Raw genomic sequence first — 20751 nt, 5'->3', positions numbered from 1 at the left:
TCGAACAGTCTAGAGATTGAAGCTTGCGAAGAAGAGAAGGATATCCGGGCACCTTACTTTGTTGTCCTGACTGATTGTTTTCAGGTTGCACATGAAATATCTGATTTGAAGTTTTAGCATTGCCCTCGGGAAGCAAACAGTTTGGCACATCTGGTGGCTACACATGTATATGATTCCCAGGTAGTTTTGTCGTGGGAGGATGAACCCCCTAATTTCATTTTACCGCATGTAATCAAAGAAACCTTTCGATCTTTACATGAAGTGCCAATAGGCTTTCCCCTCAAAAAAAAAAAAAACTCACACTAGTTCCCATTCCCCTTCCCTAAGATTGCCAAACATGCTGTTAGTGCCACAATCACAACTCTTTTTGTTTCAGTGCTACCTAGAGCTGGTATTGGATAGTCTTTTTAGTTTCCCTTTGCTATTCTTTTTTTTTGTACATATACCTTTTATTTGATGAAAGTTACCATCAAACTATTGTTCTATGGTTTCAGGGCAAAAAAAAAAATCAGACCTATATTACATGGTGTTTCTACACTAGACCGCCACATTTATAATCCAAAATTCAAGTTGAAACAAGAATTCTGACAAGCATATAGTGAAAGTTCGCTACAAGTCGTCAAATTCATGATAGCCTGAGCCCGAGTAAATCACTACATCACCTTAAGTCATACACCTACAAAATGTCAACAAGTAAAGCCTGATGATTCATTCAGCTCAGCAACGTTTTACAGTGCCAGTAGGCAATTGATCAATCACAAACAAGGCAGAAACTTGAGATTGATATCAACTCTGCGCCTCTCTTAAGCGAGTGATCAGTTCGTCCTACATATGGAAGGCCACCATTAGTGTTTATTTGGATGAGATGACAATTCCAAACTGGAAAATACATACACAAACAAAATATATTCAAAGGTACAAGAGCACGCTACAATACAATAGTAATACCTCCTTTTTTTTCTAACACACGTACTGGCTACAATACTATGAAATAGGACAAAAACCGTGACCTGGTACAGAATACTGTGAAATAGCACAAAAACCGAGATGTGCTAGCATTGTATGTAAAACAACAATATCAAAAAGCATCACTAGCACTGTCAGAACAGTTTGCTTTCCAAAAACTTTGTATTTCATCATTTTATTCTAGCAAACAAAATACTTGCATCGCTGATTTTTGGTTTTTGTCCAGCAATTTATCTTTACCTTGGAGGCTAAATTCTGCTAATAATTGCTGAATACACAAACATACTAGCATGCTAGATAGTAGGTAGATTTGTCAGAATGTTCGGATATGGCTTCTCATATTCTGAAATCACTACAAAATGAATTTTCAAGCATGTGGAGCATATTCAGAAATATCCAAGATGTCAAATGTACAAGATATATGTGATACTCAATTAAGTTCTTTTGAAGCAGAATTCAAATGGTTATACCATTGATCAAGATTTTTAATTCTACGAACTTTAAATTCAGAATAAGAAGTTTTAAGCATGTGCCTTTTTCCCCTTGGTTGTGAGGCCACTTTGTCGGAGAAGTGCACGCAACCTCTCTACGGTGAAGGACTGCAGTGTGTGCTGTGAAAAGCCAGATATTGCTTCATCTGCAAGATTAGAGTATCCATCAGAGTGAAAAAACAACATTGCTTATGCGCGAAAAAAAAACCCGCTGCTATCGGGTTTTGGAAAAAGCAAAGAGCGCGCTAATTTTTCATCTTAAAATGCTAAAGCATGCCTGGTTAACAAACATACTGCTTATTCTTCAATGTATGAAAACTTATCTGGGTACTATTAAACCTAGAACTAATGGTTCGATAGCATTAAAAAGGTGTTCTGGGTAGAAATGGTTAACACATCATACATAAAAACAGAATTTGTGGTAAGAAGTTGGATGGAAGCTGACAACATATATTCAATTTTTCACTTAAATCAGACATGATCGGCTTCTGCTAAACAATGCATGACAGATATCCCTTCGCTCTATCTGCCTCCAAGATTAACATCCTATGCCACATGCATTTTTTTCAGAGATGAGCAAAATAGAAGACACAGAGGTGAAGATAAAAGTTAAGAACATGATCGAGGCACTTACCAGAGGAAGGCAATCCGGAAGAACTGCCCAAGTTGGGCTTTTTTGACGACTTTTGCACACCCAAACTTCTGGCAGCACATCTACAGAAAAGGAAATACAGCTTACTTTGAGAGTGAATTTAGGTGATGTTAAATAAAATACTGATAAGCCCATGAACAAAAAATAAAAGCCTTTTTGGAACGAAAGAAACACAAGCTTAATAAAAATCTTGACAAGTGAGCATACTTCACTTTATCGGGGGGTGGATGTACAATCCCACCGCCTAGTTCAACACCTCGCAGAAGCGAACTTGGATTCTTATTTATACCGTAGGGGTTCCCCTTACAGTTATCTACCAAATAGGTTGAATAATTTATTTCATAACACGCGGAGGTCACTGATGACCCAATTGTAAGTGTCAAAAAAAAAATCTAAAGTTCAATCATGGGGAGCACAGTTTTAAATGTGCAAGGGCATCTCCAAAGCCGATCCTCAAGTTGCCCGCAAACATCTGGACCGAGCTGTCCGGACGTAGTTTGCCATCCAACGCCGTCGCATGCAGACATCCGCAGACTCATCCGGCTATCCGAAATCCCGCAAACCGGACGCAAAGCTCCTGTGGTAGCTTTGCGAGCGTCCAGACATCTGCCACATAGGACTCTGACACCCCCGGCCCACACAAAAACCCACCCGGTGCCCGCGTCTCCGTCCCTTCCCCCTTGATCAGCATCTGCTTCCTCCTTGGCCAATGCAGCCGATATACCACCCTGGCCACCCACCAAGGCCATGCCAGACCTCCGCCGCTCCACCTAGTCGCCACACCGCTTTGCCTACGCTGCCGTTGCACCTCTCGCCCGTCCGCTGCACAGGTACCATCCGCCCCTACGGATACCGTCCGTGGGAGTCACCACGCCCGGCAAGTGTTTGGCGAAATGCTTGTGTTAAATTTTGACAATTTTTCTCCCTTCTTTCAAGCAATGGATCCGGACATGGAGTACTAGTAAGTTGCACGTGCATGTTATTCTACTTAAGTAAATAAGAAAATGACGTGAACACGGAAATGAGAACTGCCACGCAATGAACATTTTCTTTTGTTCAGTATGCGACAAACAATTAAATTTATTAAATATCGTATTACAAATAATATTTTCTCATTCTATCCTATTTGTAATCACGTTGGGGTAAGTGCGAGTCTATATTCCTTTTGTCATGTAGGAGGGAATGAAAATTTTCTTTTTGGTAAAATTATTACACGTCGAACGATTCGATTGATGGACAATTTGATCCGTAGGAAAATTGTCAAATGCATGGCAGTTTGATATCATTTTATCGATCTCACATTTTTGTAATCTATGTATGTTAATATTCACAAGAAAAAAATTGGTGTATGATTTAATAGTAACGGTTTCAGTTTGACAACAGTAAAATGTCATGTCTCAGTTCTTCTTCACTGACAGAGCCATTGTAGTAGTTTATTTAAAAAGCTATTGTAGTAGATAATGTCACCATGCACTTTGGTTGTACGGTATGCTATAATGTCATCATGCACACAAGATCTTGAGAGATGTGTATGACCGTGTCGGCCTACCGGCTCACAACCCCAATTCACCTGTGCTAACCGCGGAAGGTGAAACTTTATTGCTGACGTGATGTACGTGTCTAGCGGCTTCAACAGACAAGTTTGTGCGCGTGAACGCATGGTGGCAAATCCAGTCATTTCCAACCGTCCAATCTATTGAGTAGTGTTGTGATGAGTGGTGGATAGCAACCCTAACTTGCAAATAAACATCTTGGATCAATCCAATGGGAATTTGGTGGGAAGCTGCAGTGGCACTTCCAAGTTTAAAAAATGTGTACTATATAGTGGTACAGACATCTACGACAACTTTGTTGAGTCGTCCAACAACTTGTCTGACGAGGAGGATTATGTGGATGAAACGGCAATGATGTGTGCGGTCCTTGCAGACGCAAAGCGTGCGGAAGGGTGTCTTCTCAATTTCAAGGGATCGATCAAGGGTCATCAAATGCTGAATTGGAACAGGGCACAGGGACATTTGACGCAGATGGATGACTACTTTGCCCTCGATGCCCTATTCGTGGGCATTTTTCGCCGGCGCTTTCGGATGCGGAAAAATGTGTTCGATCGCCTCTACAATGGCGTCTAGGTCTACGATGACTACTTCATCTTCGAAGGATGATGTAGGAAGAATAAGATTCTCTAGTTACCAGAAGTGCACGGCTGCACTGCGGATGCTTGCATATGGCACGGCCGGAGATTCATGGGACGAGTACCTTCGGATGTCTGAGAGCACATGCGCAAACACCATGGTCAGATTTGCTACTGCGATGGTCGAGGTGTTTGGATCGCAGTACTTGAAAGAACCAGCTGACGCAGACACCGAAAGGCTCATGGCACCCTCGAAAGCAAAAGGATGGCCAGGTATGTTCGGATCTCTTGATTACATGCACTAGAGATGGAAGAACCACCCAAATGGTCTACAAGGGCAATATCAGAGCCATGTCAAGAAGCCCACCATCATTCTTCAAGCAGTTCCATAGTTCCATCACAGGTCCTCTGGATTTGACACGTTGTCTTTGGCATGCCCGGGTCTCACAATGACATCAATGTGCTGCGGCGGTCTCCATTGTTTGCTAGGTTGAGTGAAGGACAAGCTCCTTCATGCAACTATACTGTCAATGGGCTACAACATGGGCTACTATCTGGCTTATGGTATCTATCTCCGTCGGCGACCTTCGTCAAGACCATCTCTGAGCCAGTTGGTTAGAAAAGAGCTAACTTTGCCCAAAGACAAACAAGGAGCTATAAAGGATGTGTTGAGGGCATTTCGAGTGCTCCAAGCCCATTTTGCCGTTGTTCAGGGACCTGCAAAAATATGGGATCCGGAGACCTTGTGGGAGGTGACGACATGTTGTGTGATCATGCATAACATGATCATGGAGGATGAAGGTGAAGATGCTGCCGGAGGTCTGGAATTTAAGAACATGGGTGACCCTATCCAACTTCCACATCATCATGCCACGTTTGATGAGTTTGTCCAAATGCATCAACAAATTTGGCAGCAAGCAACTCATGAGCAGCTTAAGGAAGATCTAATTCAGCATCTGTGGGCGCTTAAACCCTAAACCCTAATGGACCAGTCCGCGAACAAATACTATGTCTGTTCTGAGGGTCAGCGTTGGAGATGACCTAAAGCTGAAAGGAGATCTAGACCCCTATTGTGGTTTTGGAGTTGATAACACGTGATTAGTTGCATTAATGGTTCAGTGAAGTGTTAACACATGTTTTAGTCCAATGATGAAGTGAACGAATATTGGCCCATGAGGCCCAGGCCCATTCAGTCAAGTGACTGGCGACCTAGATAAGGAGAGGCACGAGGCTGTCTACCTCTGAGCGCCATCACACACCAAACAGACGTTGCCTGGTACGTCTCCCTCAGCCTAGATGGTATCAGAGGGCTGGGCCTGAGGAGACGGCAGCAGATCTAGGCAAGCAGCAAATGAGGCGAGCTCGTGGCACGGAGAAGCGTGCTCAGCGACGGCGGGGCTGGTTCCTTGCTGCGTCTGGACATCTTCTCTCCCTCTGATCTTGTTGTGTCTCTCGAGGAGGAAAGGAGAAGGGGAGAGGAGGAAAAGAAGGAAAGAAAGCAGCAGGAGGAGGACGAAGTGGAGCTCCTGGAGTTGGGCAGCTGCTGAATACTGCTAGTTGCAGGCTATTGTTGCTGCTGCTGGGAGCTGCAGCTGCTGATTGCTACTGATTGGAGGAGGTGGTGTTGTGCTGCTGCTGGTTGGAGTTGGAGTTGCTGGTACTGCTGGCTCACATAGCAGAGGCTCTCTTAGCTAAGTGAGTAGCTAAAGTGAGTGATCCTGGTGGTGGTGTGTTAGCGACCTGGGCCTCGCTAGGCCTCAGCCAGGACCCGGCCCACAAGGAATACATGGACTACATATACAAGGGAGGCAGCTACACGCAAGTCGGCTTGGACCGGACGGCGGCTTCGGCCGATAGGCTGGCTTATCTTCTTCCTCCTCCTACTGTAATTCCCCTTCCTCCTTCAACCCCTCATGTAATCTGAGCTTGTAATCAAATCCATGGAGATTGAGTGAATTAGTGAGAGAGACCCTCACAATTGGTATCAGAGCCGTTCGATTCTGCCCCAAAAATCCACCCAAAATTTTCCCAATCAATTTCATGGACTCATGACGGCGCGCGGAGCTCCTGGCTACTCACTCACCAGAGGGTCGGGCGACGTATGAGGTTCTCCGGGCGCAGCTAGCTCGTGATCTGGACCGGCGCCTTGCTGAGTCCAAGGGGAGGCTAGAGAAGGGCGTGGAAGCGGCGTTCGGAGACCTCCAAACTAAGCTAGACAGGACTATCGGCAACCTTCGCTGGCAGGCGCGTAGCGATGACGGCCCCAGATGCTGCAGCAGAGGCCTCTGTTTCATCGGCGACGAGCTCTACACCGTCTCTACGTCGCACCGCCTCCACCACCAATTGGGACGCGGCCCCTGTGCTTGCGGCGACACCCACGCGTGCCACCGCAGCAATGGCGTCGGCTTCATCAACGACGAGGTCGGTCGCGTTTTCGCCTGTTCTGCGCGGCACCGTCTCCGCCATCCGTTCGACCACGACATCCGCGGCCACACCTCTGCGCGCCGCCGTACAGACCTGCGCGCTGGACGGCTCGCTCGATCCCACTGCGACGGTTTCCTCAGTAGCGAGGTCTTCTCCATCAACGACCAGCGCCAGTTGGGTCGTGGCCTCCGTGCATGCGGCGACGGACACATGCGTGCCCACTGCTGAGCCGTTGGACTCCACATTAACCCAGGCCGACCTCACTCTAGAGGTGTCCGTGGCTCTGGACTGCGTGTTACCTGCTGCTCCATCACCTACGATGGGGACGACCACCCAATTGCTACACGTCCTCAAGCAAGTCACGAAGTTGCCTGCTACCTGTTCGACCAATTGTTCGACCAACAATTTGGGCACGGCATCCCCTGAGTCCTCAACTAATCAAGGCACTGCAACAAGACTGCTACCACCAACAACTTCAGAGTTCACTCGGGAGCTTACAGTGCAAGCTAGCTTGTCGCCATCAACCTACTCCTCCAACTCGGTGCACGAGGAAGCCATTGACACTGACGACAAGTACACCATGGAGGTGTTCATGGAAACTGAGGGCATGTTACTGACCACTCCATCAGCATCAGAAAGCTTAACCTCCCAGTCACTGCACACTGCAGTTGTTTGTTGATCGCGGACTTCACATGCGGCTGCCTACCAAGTGCTTGACTATCGGTACCTACTCGCTCCTGCTCTTACTCCCTCCTGTTGCATTGAACACCATTGATACAACAATGACTGAGCGACAGTATGTCTACGAGGATAGTAGAAATTTTGTTCAGAAGGTGACTGAAATTGCTGCCACATTAGTTTGCTTTCCGCCATTGCCATGGAATGAGAAGCAAATATGGCCGCCCCCTTTCTCTCTTAATATGTTAGCATTTAATCTGCAAGTGTATGAGCAGCAAAATAAGTGCAGATTCCTGAACATGACTGGATCTCCCCTGTTTGAGCAGCGCAACAATAGCAAGGATATTATTCATGTTCATGCAGCGATTGATGCTGACGCACAATTTGTCGCTGAGAGCTTATATCCAGGGCAAATTGCTACAGCTCCTGAGCATATTGTTGCCGAGAAGGTCTTGATGCACGAGCTACTCTGCACCTTGTCACTGCTTGCTGACTTGCCATTGAAACCACCATGGCCATTCGTGCAACTGACAGATGGAGTTCCTGCAGCTGTGAAATTGCAGGGTTCGTTGATGGAGTTGCTGAAATCACAATTGTGGCAGTATGAATTTCATTGGATACCAATTCAAATGCTTAATTCTCTGCCATTTCCTTGGTTTGGTGAGGTTGGTGCATTTTCTCGTTCATCTAAAATCACTGAATTAGGCATCCCTATGGTCGATATATGGAAAAATGTGCAAGGTGTTCCTGCTCGATCGTGCTTCTGTTCTATGCTTCTGGAGGCTGAGAAATCTAAGTGCTTCTTTTTACTGGTGGACCTGAAGCGATGGCCTTGTTTTGTGTTCCATCTAGATGCGTGCACATTCAGGCTTCCATGGTTACCAACTAAAACTACTGTAAACTGGAAGGATTCCTTGCTGCTCAGCCATGTTCTCTCTTGGAGGTCCTACTTATCAGCTTTCACCTTCTCACCTGATCGGCATGATATGGTGTGCTGCAACAAGACAGTGGGCTTCAACTCTATTATTGTTTCTATTTGTGAAGTAGAATGCAGATGTAAGCTCCAATTAGTTATCGTTCCTCACATTTACTGGTTACTCAAAATGGCATCTCCTGATGGCAGTTCAGTTTGCATGCAAGTTCTATCTGAATACTCTGCAGTTGTGATGGGAGGTGGGACTAGTGGGGCTGAATCCATAACCTTCTTGGGAATGCCTTTTCCTGGAAGAAAAGTTCAGTTTGCCCCATTTAATACTGGAAGGCCTTCTCGATATGGTTTTGATCAATTACAGTTCCTAATTGCATGGTCATTTGAGTGGAAATTCTCTGATGATTACATAAAAGCAAGTCAAAAATTCATAGTAGGGTTCAATGATGCGTTATCACAGTATGAACTTAATTGTTGTACTTCTGAAGATGTTTCATTCTCTAATTCAGAACAAGTTCAGTGGGAAATTGCTTGGTCACTCTGCAATGGATTTTTGGTTCTCGAGAATATCTTGATGCGGTCCCGATGTGAGAGTTCGGCAACTGTGATTTGGTGCACATTATTTCAAGGGCTTGTGGAATTCTTCGGCAACATATATCTGAAAATCATGGTTCAGTGCTCTTATCTTGAGTTGGTATGGAAGATAGCTTGCGTGCCCTGTTTTATGCTTAGTGATGATGCCTGCAACTCCCAATACAAATTCTTCACACTACTGAATTATTGGTCTTTTCACTCAGAGTATTGTGCTATTAGTCAACAATTTGTTCAGTCATCCATTGCAAATTCCGTGCAGCTCTGCACTTCGGGAGAGGTTTCCTTACTTGATTCAAGTACAAGTATAGTTACTCATCATTTGGTGACAGTAAAACTTCCTGTTGCATATGCTGCCGCTACCGATGATGTCGAGCTTCATTCAAGTGTTCCTTGGGATCCTGGTGGTTCAGCATATAGTCGGCTTGAGGGCAAGCCTCATTTTATGGAGGGGGGATTGTTAGCGACCTGGGCCTCGCTAGGCCTCAGCCAGGACCCGGCCCACAAGGAATACATGGACTACATATACAAGGGAGGCAGCTACACGTGAGTCGGCTTGGACCGGACGGCGGCTTCGGCTGATAGGCTGGCTTATCTTCTTCCTCCTCCTACTGTAATTCCCCTTCCTTCCTCCTTCAACCCCTCATGTAATCTGAGCTTGTAATCAAATCCATGGAGATTGAGTGAATTAGTGAGAGAGACCCTCACATGGTGTGGCTGCTGATTGCAGAGGTAGGAGGCAGCAGAGGTGACACAGCTAGGAGAAGATGAGGTGGAGACAGTCATGGGGAGTGACGTTACCTCTGTGCTAGAGAAACTTGTGCAGCTCATACTACGAAAGCTGCCGAGGGGTCAACTCCTGCAGGTGGCAGAATTGTTGTGCCTCAAGCAGGTCATGGATTCGGATTCGAGCTTTTGACCTCATGCCAAATGATGTCAAGCTCTGAATGGTGTGAGCAGCTACCTGAGCTGGTAGAGGCGGGCCTTGTTAATCTTGAAGACAAAAGTCCTGAAAGGGTATGTTCCTGGGACGGTTGAAGAGGCGACTGACAAGGAGAGCTCATAATGGAAGAAGTGGAGTGTTATCAACTCCCTGATATTGGCCTGGATGTTGAACTCCCTGATCCCAGCCATTGCAATGTCTGTTGAGGCATTGCCGAATGCTTTTGCTGTGTGGAGCCTGTTGTCCATGAGATATTCCAGTAAGGGAAACCTGATGCTCATGTCTCACTGAAGACAAGATCATGTTCGTCAAGGTGACAGAAGCGTGATGGTGTATGTGCATGAGCTGGAACACTTTTGGGCAGATCTGGATCAGTGTGATCCCCTTGAGCCTCCACATGCAGTTCATGGAAATTGCCAGGAATTGGGTCGAGCATAGGCATGTGATGCAATTTCTAGAAGGTCTAGATCATGAGAGCAGGCATGCTGCACTGATACATCAGCCGAAGCTTGTGTCCCTTGATGAGGCCATTGTTCTGATGTCCCAAGAAGAGGTACGCAGTCGAGAAGAGGAGATGGAAATGAATCTGCTTAAAGAGTGGTTGACCAGCGAGGTTCTAGGGAGTGTAAAAACTGTGGTCAACCAGGGCATGTCAGTCATTTCTGCACAAGACCCAGAAGAGGCAGATGGTATAGTGGTGGCAGTAGCAACAGAGGAGGTTGGAATGGGAATGGTGGTCAGAATGGGACTCGTGGTTCTTGGAATGCTCCCAACGCAAATGACTGCTACCAGCTATGCCAACTTTGTCGATACAAATGAAGGTAACATTGAACACGCATCAATAGCAGCCCATAAGATAAATTATGAATGAGTGCTTGACTCTGGAGCATCACAACATGTTGCTAGAGACTTTAATGAGTTTAAATACTATGTTCCACACTCTCGCACATCAGAAAACCATTCACACGACGGATGGCACAGCGCAATCCATCACGGGTGTTGAGACAATCAACTAAGTATTGAATTATCCTCAGCGTTGCATGTGCCAGCTTTTCCCATGAACTTAAGTGTCCTTGAGTGCTTTGATTGATCAAATTGATTGCCGAATAATTCTTGACAAGGTTGTGTGCTTGATCCAGGAGAGATCGACGGGCAGGAGTCTTGGGGACTGGAGTGAGGCGTAGAGGGCTGTGGTACATGGACCGCAGCATGACAGACATGGAGGGAATCCACATGCCAGCTGCAGTTGCTGAGGATAAGGAGACTAGAGCCCTAATCCATCATTGTAGGATGCAACATGTGTCTTTTGACAAAATGTATCAAGTATTTCCTGATGTAATGAATGGTGTGGACAAGAGCAAGCTGAACTGTGATGCATGTGAGTTTGCTAAAAACTCATATGTGAGTAAGGGTATCAGGAGCATATCTCCTTTTGCGTTAATCCATTCTGATGTATGTACATGTCCAGTGTTGTCTGCAGTGGTACGAAGTACTTCATTATGTTCACTGATTACAATTCTCGGATCGCTTGGGTCTATCTTCTTGGACATAAAGATGAAGTGTTTCACTGTTTCGAAACCTTTTATGCACTGGTTCAGACTCAATTTTATGTGAAAATTCAAGCACTGAGTATGCTAACAAGGCCCTTGGTGCCTTCATGTCGCACAAGGGCATCCTGCATCAAACATCTTGTCCAGACACATCTCCTCAGAATGAGGCGGCGGAGAGGAAAAATCACCGCCTGCTAGAGGTGGACTGTGCATTGATGTCCACCATGAATGTGCCCTCCTGTGGAGTGGAACTGTCATGATGGCCACCTTAATGAACCGCACACCATACTGGGTAACATGTAAGAAATCACCGTGTAAGTTGATCTTCACAGAAAATAAATTCCCATCCTGAGTAACAGGTAAGAAATCACCGTGCGAGTTGATCTTCACAGAAAATAAATTCCCAATTCCTCCCAAGGTGTTCAGTTGCACTTGTTTTGTTTGTGATCATAGACCATTAGTCAACAAACTGGATCCTCGGGCAGTCAAGTGTATCTTTATTGGGTATTCTTCAGGACAAAGAGGGTACAAAGAGGGGCGGACATTTGTGAGCATGGATGTTACGTTCTGTGACTCGGAACCCTTTTATGGTGAGAAAACTGATCTAAGTGTCTTGTTTAAAGAACTTCATCAATGTCTTCAATAGGAGATTGGTCAAGAGGGGGAGAGTAGTAGCACGCAGATGCAGTCACTTTAGCAACAGGCGGCTCACTAGTAACTCATGTGGCTCCTGTGATACAAGCAAAGCATAGACTTCCACTGACGATGTGCAGGTTGGCACAACGGCTAAGATTGGTAGTGTGCCAAGGTTGACAATAGAGCAAGAGGAGCAACTAAAGATGTATTCACGGAATTGTGCACCGGCTCAGATTGGTAGTGTGCCGAAGTGAACAGCTGAGCAAGAGGGGCAGCTAGAGGTGTCGTGCGGAACAACCCATGGACATCAGCATGGATCCTTCATCAACACCCGAAGTGCCAATTCGACCATGGATTCAAATATGCTAGACCCTGAAGGTTGAAAAGTAAATTCACTACATAATAAACATAAGGGCAAAAGAAGTGATAAATGCAACAGGAAATGCCACCAGGTTGATCTATCTCGTAATGTATAAGGAATCCATATTTTATCCAATTGAAGAACAAGGAGATTTACAAACAAGAGATGCCCAAATAGCACAATATAGAGCGCTGGCTGCATGGCTGTGTAGTAACAAAAAAAATTAACAGTTTTACCTTTTACCCTTGCCACTTTCCCCTGGAGTCCTAGAACCTGCGTCTTTGGCCTCACTCTCTTTCTTCTTTAGTTGCAGATGTCTGATTAAGATATTTGTCGTATCCGTCTCGATCACTTGTCCCTCTAAAATATCAGAGATCAACTAGTCAAATGAATAGACAAAGGAAAAGGCATAAGCATCATAGATTAAAGGTTATCGGTGTGACTATAGCAAATTGCAAATATAGAACCATGCAAACCTTAACATAGATCATAGATTACCAACCAGCTAGAAGGTAGGCTGGCCCCAAGTCCCCGATAAACCAGATAACAGTTCTGCTAGATCGTAGGCTACAATAAATTTCAGCCCCATTGGAGCGGGCGAACGGAGGCCAATGCCATGTCAAGATCGAGAGGGATGTCTTCTTTGCCTCAACATCCATGATGCTCGGTGACAGGAAGACTGCATTATTTTTGGATGATCGATGGCAGGCCATTGTTGAGATTCTTGACAAACCTATCGCTGAGAGCCGTCAGCGGCACTGTAGAGGAGGGTCTTATTGGTTGATCATGGGTTGTAGACACCACCAGAGTTCTTAGTGTCATAGGCCGTTTCATTGACTTAAGATCTCCATACTGAGAAGCAGACATGGAACGCCGCAGTTGCTGCCTCCGAGTTCTGGTGCGATTCGTTCTTGTTCTTCTCAGTTCCCCAATTTGGACAACAGCAAAAGCTTGTAGGACTACCCGTGGATGTTATCCCTGTTTTTAACTCTGCTCTCACATTTATCATATATACCTTCGAAACTCTAGTGCTCTGCAACGAGCGAGTGTGGCCGCAGTTAATTAAAGTAAGAAGAGCTAGTGCCGGACGGCCAGACGAGTCAATTAATTAACCGTCATACTTTTCATGCATGTAATTTTGTGTCTCAAGAGATTGATCTGAAATGTGCTTGCTCTTGCTGCGTACAATACACCTCATTTTTATTGTCTTCCCTTTGAATGTTTCAACAAGAGATGTGTAGCTGAGGGAAAAGATCCAAAATAATTTGTGATTTGATCCGTATTTAGAATCAGCAACCTGACTTCTCATGGAGCTCCAGGTAATAGTAAGAAAGAAATCTGAATTTAGCAACAAAAGCTCCACAAGTTCACGAGCATTGTGCAGAACAACTGTTTTTAGCCGATAAGCTTGATGAAAGCAGTACTTCCTTTTCTCCCAAAAAAAAACAGTACTTTCTTCTCTTTAGTGCTATTTCAACTTCTATAAATTTATCCTTGTGTTGAAAACAAAATTTATTACTTATGATATGCACATATGGAAAGTTAATAGCTAATGGAAAAGAGCATAATTTGTTATCTAATATTATGACTATAGAAAAGCTTCGCATACAGCATGGTGAAGAAAGTGTAAAAGTTGAGAGACCCTTATACAACTTATTCTTCTACCAGGCTTCGGGTTTGCTTGTTTGTCAATCTATACCGACCGGTGTAAGCTTTGTTTCTACTTCTTTCTGGTCAGATTGCATATGAAGTAGAACTATGAACGTTCTTTTTTTTTTGAATGATCTAAGAAGTACTCCCTCCGTTCCGATTTGCTCGTCGTGGTTTTAGTTCAATTTTGAACTAAAACCACGACAAGTAAATCGGAACGGAGGGAGTATGTATGAAGGGGAGCCTTGGCGCAGCAGTAAAGCTGTTGCCTTGTGACCAAGATGTCACATGGATTGTTGACGGGGCTATTAATGAGCACACGAAATGGGATATGGTCCGTCGGCCTGTTGAATACAGTGGACTTGGGATTCACAACCTCCGCCTGCTTAATGCAGCGCTTAGGGTTCGATGGTTATGGCAGGCTCGTGTAGTGCCTCTAGGCCATGGCAGGGGCTGAGTATCCCTGTATCGCCAGAAGCAGCAGGTGTTTTCCAGGCTTCTGCCGTTTGCTCGGTAGGGAATGGGTGCGCTGCCATTTTCTGGTCCGACAGATAGCTAGACGAAGCCTCTCCGAGGGATTTGGCCCCGGATCTCTCTGATGCAATATCGAATGGCAGACGTTAGCTTTCGGTTCGAGATGGGCTCAGAGCGCATGGATAAGTGATATAAAGGGTGAATTCTCAGCTTCAATGATCTTCCAATTCTGCCACCTATGGGTAGAACACCTGCACCATTCGATGTCCGAGGCCCCGGGCAGCTTCCGCTGGATCTGGACTGATTCCAAAACATACACAGCTATGACTGCGTACAAGGCCTTCTTTGCTGCCAATTCAAGATTGCTGGGAGCGGAACAACTATGACAATCGTCTGCGCCACTACGCTTAAAATCCTTTGGCTGGCTTGAGCTCAATCGATGCTGGACGGCTGAACAACTCCAGGACAGAGGGCTCCCCCATCAGCCAGCTTGCACGTTGTGCGACCAAGATCCGGAATCGCTCAACCATATATACTCATGCAATGCCCTTTCTCTAGGGTAGTCTTGTTCCAAGTATCTCAGGCTCTTGGAATGGCTATCCCTTGCACGCAGGCCAACTCAACCCTGGTGGAATAGTGGGAGCAGGTGCGTGACGGATATCCGGCAAAGAAGAGCAAGGAAATAAATGCGCTTGCCACCCTGGTAATGTTCTCCCTATGGAAAGAGCGGAATAGCCGCACTTTCGAGAAGATGCCCTCGGTGGTCTCTAGAATCATGGCAGAATGGAAGCTCTGGATACTCGCATGGAAACAAAAGAAGCAAAGTAGGCAGAGGATTAAGGATGGTGAAACATTATCCATGTCGGTGCGGTGGTGGTGGATTGTGGTCGAACTTCGCTTGACGTACCCCCTCAAATTTCTGTACTGTTTCTTCCATTCATACATAGGCTCTTTGGGGCTCCCAGTGATCATGCATTGTTATGTGAACAACATTCTAGAAGGCTTGCTTTATTTCCAGTCTTTAACTTGTGTGTATGAAGCAAAGTTCAAAAAGGCGCACCTGGGCACGGCGCATTGGCAAAACACATCGCTTTGCCCCTACGCACTCGGAAAAGCACAAGGCGCGCCTGGGCATAGCGTTTTTTGCCTATGTGCGTGATCAGGTGCGCAGACGCAGCGATTAGGGGCGCACCACGGCGCAAAACAGTGAGCAAGGAGCAGCAGGAAAAGGAAGAAAACAAACGGCATGGGCACCAAAAGAGACGGAAGTTACCAAATCAAACAACTTGTGTTAGGGTTAGGGTTCGGCTCTCCTCCGTGTGCCGCCGACCAAAGGACCTAGATCCTCTCTGCCTTCCACGGGCACGCACATCTTCCTCCACTTCGAGCTCCTCTCCTCCGCACATCGTCAGCCCCTCGATCTACTGCTCATGAGGCCCCCCTGCCCCAAGCTCCTCGGCTTATCTTCACCCACCAGCTCTGTCCTGCTCGCCTGTCCGTATGGTGCCCGTAAAATATTGTACGGCACGCCTAGGCGTGCCTAAGCAGTGCATAAGCGAGCAAGGCGCATGTAAGTCCCAAAACGCATAATTAACACCCAACGCCGTTTTGAACTTTGGTCTAAAGACCTAGTAGAAGCTATCTATATTTACATACTTCATATTACATGCTATGTTATGTATTTTCTTGAATTGTTCAAGTTCGCTGTTGAAAGAATATATGGTTGCTAATACAAAAGATTGATGTGGTATGTGCTAAACAAGTAGTACCCCTTGTGATGCGCTAGTATCCAGTGCAATAGTTTGTATTTTTTTCGAGAAAACGCAAATGGCCTTTGTGTGTCATTGCATTGGAAAGATAGGGAATTTACATCCTCCTAGGAGGCAGGTTTACACAGTTGCCAGATGATCAGTGGACATCCCATGATGCTGGCAAAACGACCCTGAGCCCTTGAGCCCCGGCCTTTGCCCAACATCGGGAATAGTTTGTATTTCACTTGGTCTATTGTACTACTCTGCATGTGTGGATGTAATCCAGCTCTTCCGCTGGTGCTAGTCAAGATTACATGGAAAAAAAGTAATTTGTATTTTCACTTGGTCTATTATACTATCTGGGATGTGTGGAACTAATTCACCTCTTCCGCTGGTGCAAGTCAAGATTTCCATAGAGAAAACCTGGATCACGTAGCTCACCTCATGAACTAATTCATGTCGGTACCTAATTCTGTTGCACATAAAGTCAGTGCCCACACTGACATCTTCTTCCCTCTTCCATGAACATCCTCCCTGTTTGTTATTTGGCTGCACCTCCAAAGTGCCTTCGTAGCTGTGTTGTATAGATCGGCACAACACCTATTGGGATTCTTGATAACAAGTTGTAAGTCATTGCATTATTTATCATGAATAGAGCTACTTCATACATGACACGTCAATGTCATTGATTTTTTGTTCTTGATTAATAGTTAGTCGATTTGGATAATTAATAGATTTGCCATTTTTACTGTATTATATAATAGTATAAATTACATATTCATGTACCGTGTAAATATACTGCTAATTTTCATACTTCTCAACCTTTGCAGCAAGATCTAAGTACCCACCTAATACCATAGAGAAAAGTAGAAACAATTTTGTTTAAGGCCGACATAGACATCGTGTTTCCAGCAAATGGATAATTTTACGCGACCAGTAAGCAAGACCAATAATACTACTACACGATATTATGCTAGTATGGAGTAAAAAATGCCGCAGCTAGTACTTTCAGCGTTATGCACACCAATATTTGTCTGGTATATTTTCTTAACGCGAGTACTTTGTAAAGGAATTAAAGTGACAAAATTTGACATTACTAAATTTTGAAAATTCACCAAAGAACTAGCCATGGACAGGGGTACATGGAAGCTTGCTATCCATGTGCCAGAACCATGAGTTGGTCGCGAGATCTGATGGGTTTCACCTCTAGCCTACCCCAACTTGTTTAGGACTAAAGGCTTTGTTGTTGTTGTTGTTACTAAATTTCGAAAATCATGTAGGACCTCAGCGACACGACATGTCATATCAATCAATGATATTGTCTTCCATTAACGGGGATGATAGCTTGAACAAATGTGACCCAATCGATGGTATCAACACTTGGGAAGTCTTCATCGTGGAGCAAGAAATATTTGACTGGTTCATTGATAGGTTGATCACCAGGCTCGAGGAACGAAATGTTGAGCAATCTCTCCGTCAAAGTGGTGGAAGAAGGTACATACATAGGATTCGTGAAATAGCCCATCGGAACCTCTTGCACTATTACTTCTCCGAAAATCCAATGTACACAGATGAGATGTTCTGCAGAAGGTTTCGTATGAGAAGGCCTTTGTTATTCTTGAGAACTGTGAATGCGCTCAGTGGATGGGATCCATGTTTTACTCATAAGACACATGCCACCAACCGACCAGGCTCTCACCACTACAGAAGTGTACGGTAGAAATCCACATGTTAGCATATGGCACCTCTGCTGACCAACTTGATGAGGTACTACTGCTAGCTGCAAGCACTAGCTTAGTGTATGGGGAAGTTTGCACAAGGGGTGATTGACATGTTTGGCGAAGAGTATTTGAGGCCCCCGAGATGTGATGAAGTGGAGCGTTTGCTTCAAATTGGCGAATCTCATGGATTCCCTGCCATATTAGGGAGCATCGACTGTATGCATTGGCCATGGGAGAAATGCCTTCATGCATGGAGAGGACAATTTACCCGCGGTGATCACGGTGTTCCTACTATGATCCTTGAAGCGGTTGCTTCTCACGACCTTTGTATATGGCATGCTTATTTCGGTGTGGTTGGCTCAAACAATGATATTAACGTGCTTAACAAGTCACCTTTGTTCATCTGAGAGTTGAAAGGAGAGACTCCATGGGTACAGTTCACCGTCAATGGAGTGCAATATGATAGAGGGTACTACCTTGCAGATGGAATATATCCGGAATGGGTTGTATTCATGAAGACTATACTGCTGCCTCAGATAGAGATTGACAGATTATTTACCCGACATCAAGAAGGGGCAAGGAAAGAAGTTGAAAGGGCATTTGGTGTATTGCAATCTCATTTTAACATCGTGCAACGTCCAGCACGCTTGTGGAAGCGTTCTTTTGTCGGTAAAATCATGGAAGCTTGTTGCATTCTCCATAACATGATTGTTGAAGATGAGGGAGAAATGGTTCACGTCACTTTGGACTTGGACAGAAATCCTAGAGCATCATTCACTTCACCGAAGGAGGTCAATCATGGCCCCAACATCTGCTTTGCGGATGTGCTACAAACGAATTCATCTATTTGCTCGACCAACACATCAGAAACTCAAACAAGATTTGGTCGAGCATGTTTGGCAAAAGTCTGGTAACAAGTGGATAATTATAACTAGTTTGAATAATCCTTTATATATGTATTTTTCCATTAAAGATTCCCATATGTAATAATTTTGTAACAATACAAACTTATATATTATTTTTTGTTACATTTTATATAGTTCACGTACACAAGCTTGCCAAGGACAAAGGCTATGCATAAACACATGAATCACTATTTTCGTAGTAGCATGTGTACTTTTTTTGTGCATTGTGCACTAATATGTTTAATTAGGCAAGTGTGATCAGGTCATATGCAAAACACACGTCAGACCCCAAAGATATCATTTCAGTTGACTAGCATTATTTACAGGTCGTTTGAGTATTACAGCCAGCCAAACAGTCACCCTGCTGTACGTGTTGTCTACACTGCAATCTACAGGTGGCGTGGACGCAGGCTACAGACGGCAGCCGTCTGAACTCTGAACCAATGCACATTCCGTAAACACGCTCACACCAGCCATTGCACAAAAAAAAACATGCTCGCAGCGGACATTTCAAACAAATAGAACATTCATCGAATGCACACTGAAGCAAGAAGAGACCAGCAAACCCTAGAGCCAAAATTCTAATTTCACAGAAGTTGCTGAAGCCTACATACAGCTTCTAATCCATAAAGTTCCCTCATACCCTTCACCATTAACCTGAATTAAAAGTAAAATTTAACATAAAACGACCAAATCGAAATGGATAATTGCAAGGTCTTACTGACCTGGAGGATTTGTGTCGTGCTCGCAGACATAAACCCTGAGGCCTCCCTGCGCAGATCACAGCAGAAAGATGGTCTCAGAAGCCTCTCACAACGAGAATCGAGACGTCGAGGAACATAATCATCCGCGGGTTTTGTGTGTTTGTGTGGTGGGGGTCGGGGGGCGTTCGTACCAGATTGGAAGAGATGGAACTTGAGGAGAAGTTTCCTCGCGCTGGCAAGCCGGTGAGGAATTTCGCCACTCCGCGCTCTCTTGGGTTATGAGACAACGATGTTTTCCGGCCGCCGACGCCGCCGCCGCTGGAACCCTCGGCTGCCATGGAGTTCTCTCCTTTCTCTCACTCTTTTCCTATTCGGAAAAGGGAGCGAGCGACTCGATCTGAGTCACATCCGATCTTCGGCCCAAGTTATTTAGTACTTTTTTGGGGGGTAAGTTATTTAGTACTTGGATAATGCAAATTTGAAGATGTAAAATAGTTGTTGTATAATTTACATTATAAAATATATTTTTTATTTTTAGAAAAAGAACGATGATAACTGCCACACGTGTGGCATATTTAGAGGTTGTGTTGCACGCCTTGTGTGGCACGGAGACAACCCCGCCCGCACGACGGCGTCCGGGCGCATGCAGCCACAGCCCGTACGTCCGGTGTGTTGCACAATCGCCCACACGTTCGGGCGATCGACCGCGCTGCTCGCACAACCTAACATGCCCGTCGTCCCGGCCTTCCTTCGAACCCCAGTGCGACTTTCCGCCGCCGTCTCCTACCTCTCGATCCCCTACCTCCATCGTCTTTCTTCTCTAGTTGCCATGGCAACCACACCAGATCTCTAGAGCCACCCACCCCCACCCCCACCCCCCGCCGCCCCCTCATTCTCTAGTTGCGACGATTTCCGATCTCCTCCTCTTTCTCATCCTTCTTTTGTCCCAAAATAATTGCAATTCCAGATTGCCCACGAAGATGGCGACTAGATCCACACTGTCATGGCAAACACACCACGGATTTTGTGTTTATTCTCATTTGCCCACCAACATACACAAGATCTGTCATGTTCTATCCTAGATTTGAACTAAGCTTCTGGGTTGGGGGAGTGAGAAGTAATTTGGGTGGTGTGTAGGGAGGGAGAAAATTAGTTGCCACCCATATCGGACGTTAGTTGCCACCTAGCTTTGCCGTTA

At 45.3% G+C, this 20751-nt stretch overlaps 1 protein-coding gene across 1 annotated transcript; it reads right to left on the bottom strand.

Annotated features, from left to right (window-relative positions):
* Positions 1 to 564: 564 nt before the first annotated feature.
* On the bottom strand, positions 565 to 19983 carry LOC125551498 (SAP domain-containing protein). Its single transcript, XM_048714757.2, has 6 exons — positions 19745 to 19983; positions 19575 to 19620; positions 12585 to 12708; positions 2092 to 2171; positions 1500 to 1603; positions 565 to 825 (listed from the first exon to the last, which is right to left on the bottom strand). Exons 1-6 carry the CDS (start codon positions 19889 to 19891, stop codon positions 787 to 789), a joined length of 540 nt encoding a protein of 179 aa, XP_048570714.1. The 5' UTR covers positions 19892 to 19983; the 3' UTR covers positions 565 to 786.
* Between the last annotated feature and the right edge of the window lie 768 nt (positions 19984 to 20751).

This window comes from Triticum urartu, chromosome 4A (assembly GCF_056163025.1).
Source record: "Triticum urartu cultivar PI428250 chromosome 4A, HENAU_Tu73, whole genome shotgun sequence".
Classification (NCBI taxonomy): Eukaryota; Viridiplantae; Streptophyta; class Magnoliopsida; order Poales; family Poaceae; genus Triticum; species Triticum urartu.
This window is presented reverse-complemented; position numbering and strand designations above follow the sequence as displayed.

What these genes read in the sequence shown, in the direction of transcription:
- LOC125551498 (XM_048714757.2), bottom strand. Translation starts at nt 19,891, where the DNA reads ATGGCAGCCGAGGGTTCCAGCGGCGGCGGCGTCGGCGGCCGGAAAACA. An exon ending in GCACGACACAAATCCTCCAG is followed by an intron (nt 12,709 to 19,574) that starts GTCAGTAAGACC and finishes CTGATATTTTAG; the next exon opens with AGGGACAAGTGATCGAGACG. An exon ending in TTCCGGATTGCCTTCCTCTG is followed by an intron (nt 1,604 to 2,091) that starts GTAAGTGCCTCG and finishes CTAATCTTGCAG; the next exon opens with ATGAAGCAATATCTGGCTTT.